The sequence below is a fragment of the Leucopleurus acutus genome, assembly GCF_964270905.1.
Source record: "Leucopleurus acutus genome assembly, chromosome: 3".
Lineage (NCBI taxonomy): Eukaryota > Metazoa > Chordata > Mammalia > Artiodactyla > Delphinidae > Leucopleurus > Leucopleurus acutus.
In genome coordinates, this window is record NC_139145.1 from 2,119,299 (window position 1) to 2,134,481 (window position 15,183).

The 15,183-nt window shown below is 60.4% G+C and overlaps 1 protein-coding gene across 5 annotated transcripts; it reads left to right on the forward strand.

Annotated features, from left to right (window-relative positions):
• Positions 1-3,327: 3,327 nt before the first annotated feature.
• On the forward strand, positions 3,328-14,509 carry MBD3 (methyl-CpG binding domain protein 3; the record flags this gene model as incomplete). 5 transcript variants are annotated; one of them, XM_082835203.1, is made up of 6 exons in its annotated part: positions 3,328-3,428; positions 9,203-9,362; positions 9,918-10,055; positions 10,920-11,010; positions 11,469-11,646; positions 12,789-14,509. In XM_082835203.1, 6 exons carry the CDS (start codon positions 3,415-3,417, stop codon positions 12,979-12,981), a joined length of 774 nt encoding a protein of 257 aa, XP_082691329.1. In that variant the 3' UTR covers positions 12,982-14,509. The 5 variants fall into 5 exon arrangements, with proteins under 5 accessions (XP_082691329.1, XP_082691327.1, XP_082691328.1 ...); XM_082835201.1 differs by having other exon boundaries at positions 3,415-3,524; XM_082835202.1 differs by having other exon boundaries at positions 3,415-3,524; positions 9,957-10,055.
• Positions 14,510-15,183: the final 674 nt, after the last annotated feature.

The window sequence follows — 15,183 nt, forward strand, 5'->3', positions numbered from 1 at the left end:
TTCAATATCCTGTGATAAACCATAATGGAAAAGAATATGAAAAAAATATGAATGTATGACTGAGTCACTTTGCTGTATAGCGGAAATTAAACACAACATTGTAAATCAACTATACTTAAACAAAATTTAAAATTTTTTTGACATTTTGTTCATCATGGATTGTTTGCATTCATTTCGGATTGTTAAAATATTGCATTAACTGCCATTAATCTTGAAGTTTTTGGCGCCCACTAAATTTTCTGCCCAAGGTAAGTGCCATGAATGCCTCATATTAGCTTGCAGGAATGCTTGGCTGGGGACATCTGTGGTTGTCACGACTGGGGGGGGGTCTCCTGGCATGAGTGGGCAGGGCCAGGGATGCTGCTCCACACCCCGCAGTGCCCAGGATGACCCCACAGAGAATGCACTGGCCCCGATAGCAGCAGTTGCAGGGCAGAGAGACCCTGCCTCCGAAAGTCTTTTCAAGGTCCTCACATGGCCCCTCCTGGTTTAATTTCTATCTTTCACCTTGTGGAGACAGGCAGGAGAAGGCGTCTGCTTGGGGACTGGGCCAGCAGGCCTGGGCAAAGAGTTTATTTCAAAGGAGCAGCGCCCAGCCCAACGGGAGAGGAGCTGGGCAGCCCTCGTCCCTCCCATCCAGGCCTCCTGGCCTCTCGTCTCTGCGTCTGCCGCCAGCACCCTGGGTCACGGCCACCCTCCCGGTCAGGCCTCTGGACCAGTCCCTTGAGGACAGTCCTTGGCTCGGGCCAAGTAACTCCCAGAGACCCACTGTCTATGCTCTGGGGTCAGCCTGGACCCGAAGGGTTCAGATTCCCTGAGAAGCAAGTGAGACCGGCGGGGCTGGTTCTTGAGGTGGAGGCGTTGCTTTTCCATCATCCAACCATGAGGTCAAATCCAACACCACACGTCCATGGGTATACGACTGTCAAAACCCAGGAAATAACAATGGAGGATGTGGAGAAATCAGAGCCTTTGTTCGCTTCTACTGGGAATGGGAAATGGGGCAGCCACAGTGGACAACAGTCTGGCAGTTCCTCAAAAAATTAAACACAGGGCAACAGGCATATGAAAAGATGCTCAGCATCACTAATCACCAGAAAAATGCCAATCAGAATCACAATAAGGTATCACCTCACATCTGTCAGAATGACTATTATCTAAAAGTCTACAAATAAAAAATGTTGGTGAGAATGTTGTGGAGAAAAGGGAACCCTCCTACACTGTTGGTGGGACTGTAAATTGGTGCAGCCACTATGGAGAACAATAAGGACGTTTCTGCAAAAACTAAAAATAGAAGTACCATATGACCCAGCAATTCCACTCCTGGGTATATATCCAAAAGAAACAAGAACACTAATTCAAAAAGATACATGCACCCCAGTGTTCAGAGCAGCACTATTTACAATAGCAAAGACACGGAAGCAACCTAAGTGTCCAGTAACAGATGAATGGATAAAGATGTGGTACATATATATAAGAGAATATTACCTATAAAAAAGGAAACTTTTCCATTTGCATCAACATGGAGGGATTTGGAAGGTATCACACTAAGTGAAATAAGTCAGACAAAGATAAATACTGTATGATCCTGGTCATCTATGGAATCTAAAAAATACAGCAACAAAAAAGAAGCAGACTCACAGATATAGAGAACAAACTACTGGTTACCAGTGGAGGGGGAGAGGGGCAAGATAGGGGTTGGGGGTGGGAGGTACAAACTGTTGGGTGTAAGATTGGCTCAGGGACGTACTGTAGGACATGAGCAATATTGCCAATATTTGGTAATAACTGTAAATGGAAATCACACTTTGAAAACTGTATAAAAGTTACAAAAAATATATTAATGTTTTGCCCTTCTCAAAAAATGAACAAAAACAAAAAATTAAAATGTAGGATCACCACGTGATCCAGTGATTCCAGCTCTGGGTGTGCACCCAAGAGAAGTAAAAGCAGGGCTGGAGTGGTGCTGGGGTCTCCTGTCACAGGAAGGCTGACAACTTTTTCCTTTAAGAGTCTTCAGGTGCTTTCACTGATTACAATGCACGCGTCTATCTTTGCAACTTTGATTTTTAAATTAAAACGAAGTCGCACACACTGGGAGAAAACACAACAGCGACCAGTACTGCTCTCTGTGGAAGGCCAGGTCCTGGAGCACTGGGTTTGGGCCTGACCTGCACACAGGCATACAGTGCCCCGAACCAGCTTTGTAATGGGGTGACCGCTCGCCGATCAGGGTGCCTCCCGGCCACTATGCCCTTTGTCTGTGGGAGAGCAGCCCAGCTACCCCTTGGGGAACGCAGGAGCGAAACGGACGTTAAGGAATTGAGAAGTTACACTTACCCGGGGACTTAATATAAATAAACAAGTGACACCTGCGGGCCATGGTCTTCGGCGTCCCGCCCAAGCCCCGCCTCCAACTAGAGCAGGGACCTGGGGGGCCCCAAGGCTGCGAAGACACCTGCAGGGAGCTCCAGGTGCGCGGCCCAGGCCTGCTGCCCTCGGGGGAGCCCAGGGCCTTCCCATCCGCAGCCTCCCCCTCCCCCAGGGACCTGACGCCGGGACAGGCCCGTCGGGAGGCCCAGCCCGCACCTGGCACTGCCCACAGCTAAGGCCACTCACTCAGCAGTCTTTTCTCAAGTACTTGACCTGGGCCGGCCAGGCTCTGCCCTGGGGGAGCAGGGCAGGCAGGAGAGGGCCTGGGGGAGGAAGAGGGGACACAAGGTGGGGCGGGAGATTCCCAAGTAAGGGCCTGGAGCCCCAGGAGACAGAAAGCGGCTGGACTAAGGAGGAGGCAGGAAGAGGGGGCCGATTCTGAGATGTCATTAAAGCGTCGGGTGGGCCTTGGGGTGTGGAGGTGGGTGGTCACCGACAATGACCCTAAACGCGGATGCCAGTGACGAGACCAGGGAGGCGGCGGGATGGCGGTCCGGCACTGAACGGGCATCCCGGGACACAGGCCTCGGAGGAGACGCGGGAGAGACCAAGGCGGACAGCGCAGCGGCAAGCAGGGGCCACCAGCCACTTGCGGGCGGGCCAGGGCGCAGGCGCGGAGCGGACGAGCCGCGCGCCGCCGCAGGCCCCACCTTCAGGCCGCGCGCTGATTGGCGCCGCCGCCGAGGGGCGGGGCCGGAGGCCACGGGCGGGGCGGGACCTGTGCGGCGCCTGCGCAGCACGGGGCCCCCGCGCGCGGGCGGGTGGGCGGAGCGGGCCCCCCGAGCGGGGGCTGGCGAGCGCGGGGAGGGGGCCGAAAGGGCGGCAAAGCCGGCGCGCGCCCGGCTTGGGGCGGAGGGCGGAGGCCCACGGGCCGGAACAGCCGCGGCAAGTGGCGGCGGCAGCGGCGGAGGCAGCAGAGGCGGCGGCGGCGAGCGGGGGTCCGGGCGGCAGCGGCGGCGGCGGGTCGAGGAGCCGGGCGCGATGGAGCGGAAGAGGTGGGAGTGCCCGGCGCTCCCGCAGGGCTGGGAGAGGGAAGAAGTGCCCAGAAGGTCGGGGCTGTCGGCCGGCCACAGGGATGTCTTTTACTATAGGTGAATGAACGTGCCGGCCGGGCAGGGCCCCAACGGGCGTCTCCCAGCGGCCTCTGCGGCGGCCTGGGCGCCCCGACCCGGGCCGCGGCCTGGGCCCCGCGCGTGCGTTGTGCGTGCATGCGTGCGTGCGTGCCGGCGCGCGGCGGGCGCTTGGCCCAGTGCGCGTGCGTGCCCGGCGGGCCCGAGCCCAGTGCGCGTGCGTGCCCGGCGAAGCCTTCGCTCAGTGTGCTTGCGCTCCCCCCGCTGCCGCATGGTCCTGGGACCGGCCCCGGGTTGGCGGCGGCCTTTGTTCGGCGGCCGCGGCGAAGCGGCCGGCTGGGCAAGGGGCACCCCGGCACGGGCCAGATGCCGCTGGGAGGCGGGGGTGGGGGCTGGGCTGTCCCTTTGGTACTCGTGGGGCGCTCCTGGGGCCGCGCGCAGTCTGGGTCGGGTGGGGATCCCGGGTTTCAGGGAGCAGGGTTCCCTCTGGGGGACCAGGGAGGGCTGCCTAGAGATACAGGTTTCTGGGCCCTTCACAGGGTGGCCTGGTCCTGGAGCTGCGTGTCTTTTAAGAGCCGCCCCTCCCCCATCCTTGGGCACCGTGGGTAGTGGCCTCTCCAATCGCCAGACCGGGGACGCGGCCTTTGTGAGCTTCCCTCACCCAAACTGGAGGGAGGGCTGCCCTTGGCCCGAGAAGGGTGGCAGGGACCCCCCCACCCCCAGTGAAACAGAATCAGTAGGCGGCTGGAAGCCCAGCCTTAGACCGTCAACCACCTGCTGTTTGCCTTTTCCTTCCCCCTTTTTTTTTTTTTTTTTCCTCTTGATTGGTGGAAGATGCTTTTGTTTCTGAGCCAGGCTTGATGGCTCCCTCCCCTTTGCTTGAGGACCCTGACAAAAGAAAAGCAGGCGGGACACGTGCCACGTGTTGAATGCCTGCCAGGTGTTGGGGGGTGTGCAGCAGGTCCTGGGCCTTTGCTGTCCTCGTTTTGGGAGGAGTGAAGGAAGTGAGCAGGGTAAGGATGGCAGCTCATCCAGGACAAGCTCAGGTTCTAGTGTCCAAAGAGTGCTGGTGGCCCTCCAGTGTGTACTGTAATTGGCTGCCCCTCTCGTAATGTCAAGCATGAAATAGTGGGGTTACGATCATCTTTTAGGGAAACGTGTGTATTCCCCCTCACTGCGGCTGTCTGTGACGTCACTCCCTCGCTGGCTGTTTAGAGAAGCTTCCTTCTGGGTGCGTGAAGAGGCCTCTCACCACCTCCCCTCATTTAATTCTGAGCGCACTTGTGTTCTCACTTCTTCCTTTTAGGTCTGAAGAATGAGGCAGGTCTCTGTTCCTCTAGTCCTTTGTTAATTTAACAGATGCCTCTGCAGCACATGCTGGGTGTCCTGGCCATTCAGCTGGGAGTGAGACCTGGGCCCTCCCCTCGTGGGTGACAGCTGGTGCCCCAGCCATCACCCCGTTGCTTTCATAGTTAACAGGTGATGACATGTGCAGAGAGATGTGGGGGTCTGTGAGGGGCAGATTGATGGGAGTGCCTGGTCGAGCTGGGTGCGGGTCAGTGAGGGCTTGTCTGAGGAGGCAGCACAGAGGTGAGCCCTGGCAGTGGGGCCAGGAGGAGGGTCCAGGCAGCGCCAGCAGCCTGTGAGGAGGCTCAGGAGCTGAACCGGGGCCAGCGTGGCTAGAGGGCCGCAGCCTGTCATCGCCTCACCTCTTGTCCCCACCTGCCTGGGAACCTCTCCGGGCTTCCATCAAGTGGGACCCCGCTCCAAGGCCCCGCCCCCGAGCATAGGGGTCTGGTGGTAGGGAACAGCTCCAAACTGGGGCTGGACAGATGGAATTTCAGTTTTCCCACGGCTCCAATGAGAGGTGAGGGCCTGAGACAGGATGCGGGGTGCGGGGTCCAGTGCCACTCCCAGGGCTCTGGTGTGGATGACCTACCCTGTCCCAGCAGGTCGGAGGTCTGGGGGGGATGTGATATCTTTTCTGGAATGTGGGCCCTTGGCCTTCTCACCACCTGATGCCGAGCCAGGTGTCTAGGCAGGGAGCACAGATGGATTTCCCTGGTTCTCTCTCTCTTTTTTTTTTTTTTTAATATTTATTTATTTGGCTGCGCCAGGTCTTAGTTGCGGCACATGGAATCTTCGTTGCTGCTTGCGCGATCTGTAGTTGTGGCATGTGGGATCTTTTACTTGAGGGATAAGTATCTAGTTCCCTGAGCAGGGATTGAACCTGGACCCCCTGCATTGGGAGCGCGGAGTTTTGTTTTTTTTTTTCCCCGGTGCGCGGGACTCTCACTGTTGTGGCCTCTCCCGTTGCGGAGCACAGGCTCCGGACGCACAGGCTCAGCGGCCATGGCTCACGGGCCTAGCCGCTCCGCGGCATGTGGGATCTTCCCGGACCGGGGCACGAACCTGCATCCCCTGCATCGTCAGGCGGACTCTCAACCACTGCGCCACCAGGGAAGCCCGGAGCGCGGAGTCTTAACCGCTGGACCACTAGGGAAGTCCCTTCCTGGTTCCTTAATGCAGAGGGAAAGCAGATCTCCGGTGCTGTTGAGTCGGACAGACCTATCCTTGGATCTTAGCCCTGCCCCTAGGGATGTGGAACCTTGGTTTGCTAGTCCAGAGAGTGGGAGAGAGCCAGTGTGTTCTTTGCAGGAGAGGTGGAGCGACCTCACAGACAGTTCTGTAGGACTCACCCACACACCCCTCCAGCTTGGTGACCTGGCCCTCAGGACTGGGAGATGGTGGTGGAGCATCTGGTTACAGCCGAGCATTTTCTTTGGAAAAATCATCTCCCTGCCTGACATTTACAATCCAGGCAAGAAGTTGAGGACTTGGAAGTTAGCGTCATTCTTTGGGGTGTGTGGAATAGAGAGGACTTTCCAGAGCTTTTTTTTTTTTTTTTGGCTGCACCATTGCAGCATGCAGGATCCTAGTTCCCTGACAAGTGATAGAACTCACACCTCCTGCCTTGGGAGCGTGGAGGCTTAAACCACTGGACCACCAGGGAAGTCCCAGAGCTCTTTTTTTTTTTTTTAAATAAATAAATTTATTTATTTATTTATTTATGGCTGCATTGGGTCTTCGTTGCTGCACGCGGGGTTTCTTTAGTTGCGTCGAGCGGGGCTACTCTTCGTTGCTGTGTGTGGGCTTCTCATTGCATTGGCTTCTCGTTGTGGAGCATGGGCTGTAGGTGTGTGGGCTTCAGTAGTTGTGGCACGCGGGCCCAGTAGTTGTGGCTCGTGGGCTCTACAGCGCAGGCTCTGTAGTTGTGGCGCATGGGCTTAGTTGCTCCGCGGCATGTGGGATCTTCCCGGACCAGGGCTCAAGCCCGTGTCCCCTGCATTGGCAGGCAGACTCTTAATCACTGCGCCACCAGGGAAGACCCCAGAGGTCATTTTAAAGGTGCAAATACTCAGGAAAGCAGGAAGTGCTCGGCAGGTTGACCCCCCTTCCTTGGGCAGCGGGCTCAGCTTGGCCAGAACCAGCTTCATCTTGCTGTTTGGGCCTCACTGGGCATCTCGGGTTACAAGCCTCCTTATAGGCCTGGGGTCAACACTCACTCATCACGCCTCGTACAGCCCTGCATCCGGCCCAGGCCCTGGGCTCCGCGCTTGGTGCTGGCTCCATCCCCATGACGGCCCCAATGCTTCAGGGTCCTACCGACTCAGCCGAGGGCCACCAGGCTTCTGGCTACCTGTCTACTCCACCGGGTAGGCCTGTTTCCCTAGAAAGACCGCAGTGCTCATTTTTGTTCTACACCTGTGGTTTTACTGCAGAAGTTTTTTTCTTTTATTGGATAAAACAGCTCAGACATTTTTCTGTCCCAATACAGATCTGCAAAACCTGTTTTTAAAATTGAGATATAGTTCACATTCCATACGATTCAGTCTTTGAAAGTGTCCAGTTCAGCAGTTTTCATGCACCCATCACCACTCTCTAGTTCCGGAACGTTCTCATCACCCAAAAATGAGCCCTGTGTCCATTAGCTCCCCAGCTCCTCGTAGCCCCCATCCACTCTCTGTCTTGCGTTCACTTTTGTGACAGCTTCATTGAGGTAGGAGTCACATGCCATACTGTTCACCCGTGTAAAGCGTACAATTCACAGGTAGCAGCACCCACCACCACGGTCAAAGTTAGAGCCTTTTCCTCCCCCCAGAAGAGCCCTAGACCTTTAACTATCTCTGCCCTTAGCCCTGCTCCCCAGCCCCTAGTCTACAGTTCTGCGTTTCTGTTTCCCTGTCCTCATGCATTTTTTAAAGCAGAACAGCAGCAGGTGGGGTGACTGGAGGCCAAGAAGTGCTGGCGAGTGCTTGTCAGGGTCCTGGCCCTCTTTGTGGCCATAGTTGGAGCCAGAGTCGGGACTCAGGGTCCTTTCCGCTGCTCCAGGCACGTGGACCCTGTTCACGTCAGCCAGCACAGAGCATAACGGAAAAATGGATCTTCCAGAAGAGTCCACGGGGGTCTCAGAACCCAAGGTGGTGGGGCTGGCCCTGACCCAGGTGAGGCCCTGGTGGGGCTGGAAGGGGTTCCACTCTTCACACTTTTGCCACTTGTCCGCAGTGCCCAGGGACACCTGGAGGGGGCGGGCGTGTGCTGGCTTGAATTCAGGCTCAGCCTAGAGGCTCTCAGGGGATATCAGCAAAGTGCAGGCCCTCGTTAGCCTCAGATGGAGAGTGACAGGGACGTCCTAGACGGGTGCCAGGCCTGCTGGAGGATCATGTGTGCCGCTCACTGGTTTCTAGTACATTCAGGGCTGTGCAACCATCACCACTAATTTCAGAACATTCCATAACCCCAAAGAGAAGCCCCAGTCCCTGACAGCCAGGAACCCACTCTCTGTCTCTGGATTTGCCTGTTCTGGACGTTTCCAATCAGTGGAATCACACCCTGTGTGTCCTTCTGTGTCTGGCTTCTCTCACTGAGCATCGTGTTCTCAAGGTCTGTCCACGTTGTAGCGAGGGTCAGGGCTTCACCCCTTTTCACGGCTGAGTGACGTTCCCGTGTGTGGAGGGACATCTGGGCTGTTTTCACTCTGCCCAGTGAGTCATGCTGCTGTGAGTAATTAGGTGTAAGTTATTATGTCGACATGTGTTTTGATTTCTCTTGGATACTTAGGGGTGGAATTGCTGTTTAACCATTAGAGGAGCTACCAGACTGTTTCCCAAAGTGGCTGCAGGAGTCCCCATGCCCAGGGACGTGTCATTATTAATGCTCACTGGGTCCCGTTCTGGTCACCTGTAGCATGAGCTCTGAGTCTGCACCGCAGCTAGAGGTTGGCGTTAGCTTTTCCTAGAAAGGTGAGTCCCCTGCGCTGGTCCGTGGGGTGAGCAGGATGGCAGAGCTTCACAGCCAGGTTTCAGGCTTTCCCAGCAGGTCTCGCCTGGGCAGCTCTTTGGTGCCCAAAGAGCCCCAAAACTGAGGTTTTACAGCCCAGCCCCCCCAGGACAGGTCCATAATGCTGTAATGGACCTGCTATCCTTGGGTCTTTTCTCGAGAACATGGCCAGATTCTGCTTCTGGAATGTTCCAGAAACTCCAGCCAGGCTCCCAGGGCTGGGCCCCATCCTTCCGAAGGTTGGGGCGTCCATCCCTGCTCTCGGCCTCAGCATCTGCTGCGCTGGGGAGAGGGTGGACCGGCTTGGCCTGGCGCCCCCCTCCCGGCTCCCCCCTCCGCTGACCGCGCTGTGTCTGCAGCCCGAGCGGGAAGAAGTTCCGGAGCAAGCCCCAGCTGGCGCGCTACCTGGGCGGCTCCATGGACCTGAGCACCTTCGACTTCCGCACGGGCAAGATGCTGATGGGCAAGATGAACAAGAGCCGGCAGCGGGTGCGCTATGACTCCCCGAGCCAGGTCAAGGTGAGCCCACGCTGACCGCTGCTGGGTAGGGCTCACCCACCGTCCTGGAGTTAGAGGCCTAGCTACTCACTGTGGGGAGCTCAGCAGCTGTGGAAAAGCAGAAAGAAGACAGGAAACCGCCCATCATCTGTCCCCAGGAGAGGCTCGGGCACGGGGCCTGGGAGGCGGCTCAACTCTGGTCCACACTTGGGCGCCTGGTGACCAGTGTGTCTGTGGGTCTTTGATGGACGCATGTTCGGGGGACTTTGTTCCCTGCCCCAACTGCAGAACAGAGGTGGCCAGGGCGCCCCCAGTTCCGTTCTCTGCGGAGAACGAGGCGCGGGAGGTGAGAAGGGCGGGGTGGGGGGATGAGAGAGAGCAGGTGTGTGTACGGAGTCCCCGCTGCGGCCGCACCGAGGGCAGCGAAGCGGCTGGGCCTGGGCTTGGCGTTGCCTCTGGATCCGTGGGTGCCACGGGGTGTGTTGGTGACTGGGGCCTGTTCCCCGAAGCCCCTTGTGGGGCACGGCTTTCTCGCTGACGGGGAAAGCCCGCTGAGGACCCTGCCCGACCCTGCAGGGCAAGCCCGACCTGAACACGGCCCTCCCGGTCAGGCAGACGGCGTCCATCTTCAAGCAGCCAGTGACCAAGATCACCAACCACCCCAGCAACAAGGTGAAGAGCGACCCCCAGAAGGCCGTGGAGCAGCCCCGGCAGGTGAGCTCCAGCACTTGGTCCACTCTTTAGAGCTGAGTCCGCGGGCCCAGGGCCCCAGCGCCACGGTCAGGAGCCGTCACCCCGGGGCATGGTCCTGCGGGCACCAGCACCCGACACGCGTATGCGGGGCCTCCTCGGGCCGGCTGCTGTCTTGAACAGATTGAAAAGATCCCACAAATGCAGTTTTGTGATCTGTTTTCCAAAAACTGAGCCTTAGCCGCGTTTTCACGCATCTTTACAAACGCCCGGTAGATAGCGGGGTGTGGAGGTGCTAGACCAGAGCAGGGGGCCATGGCCGTCAGAGGGGGAGACGCTCAGGGACCCTGCAGGGCATGGGCCCCGCCATGGGCAGCCACCCTGGGTGCTGTTCCATTTGGGTTGGAGCCCTCTAGGTAAGAGGTCAGAAACCTGTGGGGCTGCCTGTCGCCCCCCTCCCCAGAGTCTGGAGGTGCAGTTGAGGGTGTGAGCTTGTTGCCCGTCCGGGGGCTCCTGGGTCCCCTGTCTGCACCAGGCGGTGCCCACGGACAGTGCTTGTTCGGGCTGTGACAGGGGTCGGCCGGGGCTGTTGCCCTGGGCCCGTGGCTCAGCCCGGGGTGGAGGTTGGACCTCCCAACCCTCAACTCCCGGGTGAAGGGGAGCCACAGACTGTCCGATGGCGCATCTGACGTCCTGGGTCTTCGTCCTGCCGGAAGCAGGGCTTGGGGTTTCTCTGCCCTGTGAGGACCCCGGGGCACGAGCAGCCCCAGCAAGTGTGGGGGTCAGAGGTCACACTGAGACCCCCATCCTGGCCGCCTAGGGTCGCCTGCTGTGGGAGCAGGTGGCCTGGCCGTCCCGTCGGCCTGACGTCTGTCTGTGTGGCGGCAGCTCTTCTGGGAGAAGAAGCTGAGCGGCCTGAATGCCTTTGACATCGCGGAGGAGCTCGTGAAGACCATGGACCTCCCCAAGGGCTTGCAAGGTGACCCCCTGCAGGGGGCAAGGGGGAGATGGAGGAGGGATGAGGCCCGTGCTCCCCCAACCTGGGGCCAGCCGGGCTGCACCTGACGCTGGGGCCGCGTCTGGTCACAGGGTCCTGAAAACACTCGGGGGTCTGGTTTCCCTGCCGCGCCATAAAAGCATCCTTGCTGTCCCTGAGAGGGTAGTTGTCTCCCTGTATGTCGTGGAGTGACCGCCCCCTTCCAGCGTCCGGGTGTGACATGGAAATGGCCAGGGAGGGCTCGATTCAGACAGGAAGACGCCTGGGGGACAGGGCTCCTGGCCCTGCGACGGCTCCCCTGAGTGGGACTGCCCGTGGGCTGTGAGGCCCTGGCACACGCAGGACCGGGCAGGGCCTGCTGTAAAGGGAGGTTCAGAATGAAATCGGGGCTGAGGGGGCAAGGCTGGTGCCCGCAGCGACCACCCTCCCTTGCCCGGCAGGCGTGGGTCCCGGCTGCACGGATGAGACGCTGCTCTCGGCCATTGCCAGCGCCCTGCACACCAGCACCATGCCCATCACCGGGCAGCTCTCAGCCGCCGTGGAGAAGAACCCCGGGGTGTGGCTCAACACAGCCCAGCCGCTCTGCAAGGCCTTCATGGTGACCGATGAGGACATCAGGTAGCGTCCCCACCCCCCCACGCCAGTATCCAGGTGTGATGAAGTGGCTGGGGGAGGGCTCGGTTCAGACAGGCGGGCGCCTGGGGGGTGGGGCAGCCTGCAGGGGCGGGAGAGGACAGGGCTCTTGGCCCTGCGATGGCTCCCCTGAGCAGGACTGCACGTGGACTGTGAGGCCCTGGGTCAGGGGGCGCTGGCACATGCAGGACCGGGCAGGGTGGGCTGAGGGGAAGCAGAGTGCGTCCCGGGCCCTGGATGCTGGGCCTGTGCTTGGCCAGGACCCTGTGGGTGGTGTCCAGGTGCGGATAGAGCTGTCTGGGAGGGCCTCCTGGAAGGTGGTTGGAAGTGGCTCCTGGGCAGGAAACATCTAGAGGTGCTGAGAGGGTAGAACATGCGTGGTGTTCAGCTTTGAAACATCAGTGCACAGCTGAGGTTGGGAGAAGGCGGAGGGGCTGGAAGGCAGAGCAGCTGCACCTGGAGTGCTGTGGGGGGCAGTCTAGGCACTGCAGGTAAAAGCCAGGTGGGTGCGAGAGGGCAGCCCTGTGCCCCGAGAGAGGCGAGGACACGGCGGTGAGACCACACACGTGTACACACACACACACACACACAGAGGTACACACGTGTGTACATACACTGCACGTATGCACAAACACGTACACATATGCATGTACACATACATGCACACATACACGTGTGCATGTTCACATACGTGTATGCACAGGGCTCATCCCTAGGGAAAGAGCAGGAAAAGAGCACGACTGTCTGAAAAGTCCAAGCAGATCTTTAAAGCACAACTTGCAGAAATAGAAAGTCAGTGAGGTGGGAACCGTAGGTGTCAGGTCCAGCAGTGGCAGTGGCTGTGGTCCTGCTGGGAGGAGGGACTCGTGGCCGGTGGAGGGGAGCGACAGGCACAGAGTCAGGTCCACGTGCTGAGGGGGGCACCTTAGAGGTGGCAGGGAGGGGACAGGGGTCCTTGGCCCGGGCTGGCAGCTGCCCTCTCAGCGGCGCTGATTTGGGGAGGGCCTGGGGGCTGTGCTGGGGCCGGGGGCGGGAGCGGGGGCGTCTGTCTGGATGGGGCGCTTGCAGCGCCCCCATCTCCCCAGAGATGGACGTGCCCTGGCCAGCAGGTCTTCCTGTGTCCGCAGGAGGCAGGAGGAACTGGTGCAGCAGGTCCGCAAGCGGCTGGAGGAGGCGCTGATGGCCGACATGCTGGCTCACGTGGAGGAGCTGGCCCGGGACGGCGAGGCGCCGCTGGGCAGGGCGGGCGCTGACGGGGATGAGGACGACGGGGACCAGGAGGAGGGGCCCGACCAGGACCAGGAGATGGAGCATGTGTAGAGCAGGCACTGGCCGGGTCCCAGCTCCAGCTCGCGCGGGCAGCGACCATGGGTGAGGGGTGGTCCGGGTCCCTGGGGCCTGCCTTGTGCCAGTGGCAGCAGTGCTGGGCCGGGCGCCTCCCGAGAGCACCTGTCTTCAAGGAGGACAGCCTGCCAGGCACGGATGGTGCCCTCTCTGTCCCTGCACGGGCCCCACCTGCCTGCTCTCCCGCACGGGGCCACCTGCAGACTCGGCCCTCACCCTGCCCAGGCGTGTCCCCTCCCCTGGGCCACGGGGACATGGCTGAAGCACGGCCTCTCGCCTGATGGACCCCCCATGTCTGCCCCTCCTCGGGGTCATGGCTCCACACTGAACTCGGGCCAGCCTGGTCCCCGTGGCTGCTGCCCTGGACCTCTCGCACAGGACAGCTGCCACTGGGCCGCCTGCGAGGCTCCCCGCGGGGCTGGAGAAACATTTGTGGAACTGTCTCCCCTCCCGACCTGCACACATGAGGGACGGTATCCCGGACCGCCCATCAGCCCTTCCAGAAGGGGATGCAGGATGGCTCCCCAGGGCCCACCCGGCAGGCACAGCGCTCCCAAGAGCAAATGGCACAACCCGGACATTTTCCTTCAGTAAAACTCATGGTAGAGGTGAGGCCGATGTCCACGTAGCTGCTTAACCTTCTGTCTGTTGCACACGGATGGGAACTCAGGCCTCAGCGCCTGAAGACCTCACTGTCTGCAGCCCCGGCCCAGCCTGATGGTCAGCGCCGCGGACAGAGAACTAACTGCTCACGGCCGGACTCGGGCCAGGCTCCAGGCCAGCGCCGCCATCGGCTGACCTCCAGGCCTCGGCCTCACCTCATAGAACAGGGACAGTGGCGCTGATCTGGCAGGTGTGGGGCCTCCCACCACCTGGGGCTTCTGCATCCCCATCCCAGGCACGTTTCCTGGCCAGTCCTAGGCAGCGGCCTCTGTGGAGCATGGGGTTTGGAGGCGGTCAGAGTCACGCTGTCCCCCCCTGCAGCAAGTGCCCCTGGCCAGGGGAGCTTCTGCCACCCTGAGTGGACCCCGGGCCAGCCCCCTTCCCTCAGCCCCAGGAATGCCCTTGAGGTGGCCCCCAGCCCCTCCATCGCCTGGAGACACGAACCCCGGGCCGGTGCAGCCCCAGGGCCCGCCAGTCCTGTCCCAGCCCTGCCACACGCGCGGCCGTTACTGTCGGGGGGGCGGGGGAGCCTGGGTCGCTGCCTCATCGGGCCAGACACCGTGGGCTGCCGTGGCCTGTCCGGCGGGGTGACAGTGGCAGTGGGAGCCGCTCGGGGCTGGGACTCGCTGCCCACTCCCTCCAAGGACTCTGGCCCAGGAGGTTGGGCTGACTGCATCCTTCCTAGTCCAGTCAAAGCACAAAGCCCTGAGGACTGCGGCCGCTGCACTGCGGAGGCTGCAGTGACACTGCCGGGGGCCAGGCCATCACGGGCCCCAGGAAGGCCCCTCCACAGAGGCTGCGGCCCCGAGGGAGGCTCCTGTGGGTGGTGTTGAATAAAGCGTGTCGGGCCAGCGTGGTCTGGGGCCTTGGTTTATCAGAATCCCAGGTTTTGTGTCGCAGCGCTGGGAGCCTGCCTGTGCTGAAGTTCATCATCCTGCCCTGGGTTGGGGGATGGGAGGGGATGGCAGACCCCTGGCCTCTCCCAGGCAGGGTGGGCTTCCCATGGCCCCAAGTGGGGCCTCCTGACACTTGGGCCCCAGCAGTGTTGGCGTGAGAGCTGGGTGTGGAGGCTCCCTGAAAGCCAGCACACTTGGGTACCTTCAGCACAGTCCCCGCAGCTCCCTTGGAGGCCCCTGCCGACTCTGCGGGTGGGGGCGGGACTGATGCCAGGTGCGCCCACGTCCTTCCTGGGAGAGATGAGGACCTGTCAGTGGGGTCCACGCCGGGAGCTCAGCAGGGGCTCCTCGCGGCCCAGCGCAGGGGCAAGGGAGAGGGTGTGGCTGAGCTGACCCTGTAGGCCCGGGCCAGTGCTGACAGGTGGCTGGGGAGGGCGGTGCTAGGACATCGGCCCCACCACCCCTGGTCGGGTGGTCATTGCTGGCTTTTCTTCCGACCCAAAGCCAGGGCACGGGAGCTGGGAGAACCCTGGCCCCTCACCTGCCCAGGCACCCCAGACTGTTTTTTGCAGGCAGCAGAGGGTCTGCCTTGCCCAGGGGGAGCAGGGTCCCTCCCCAG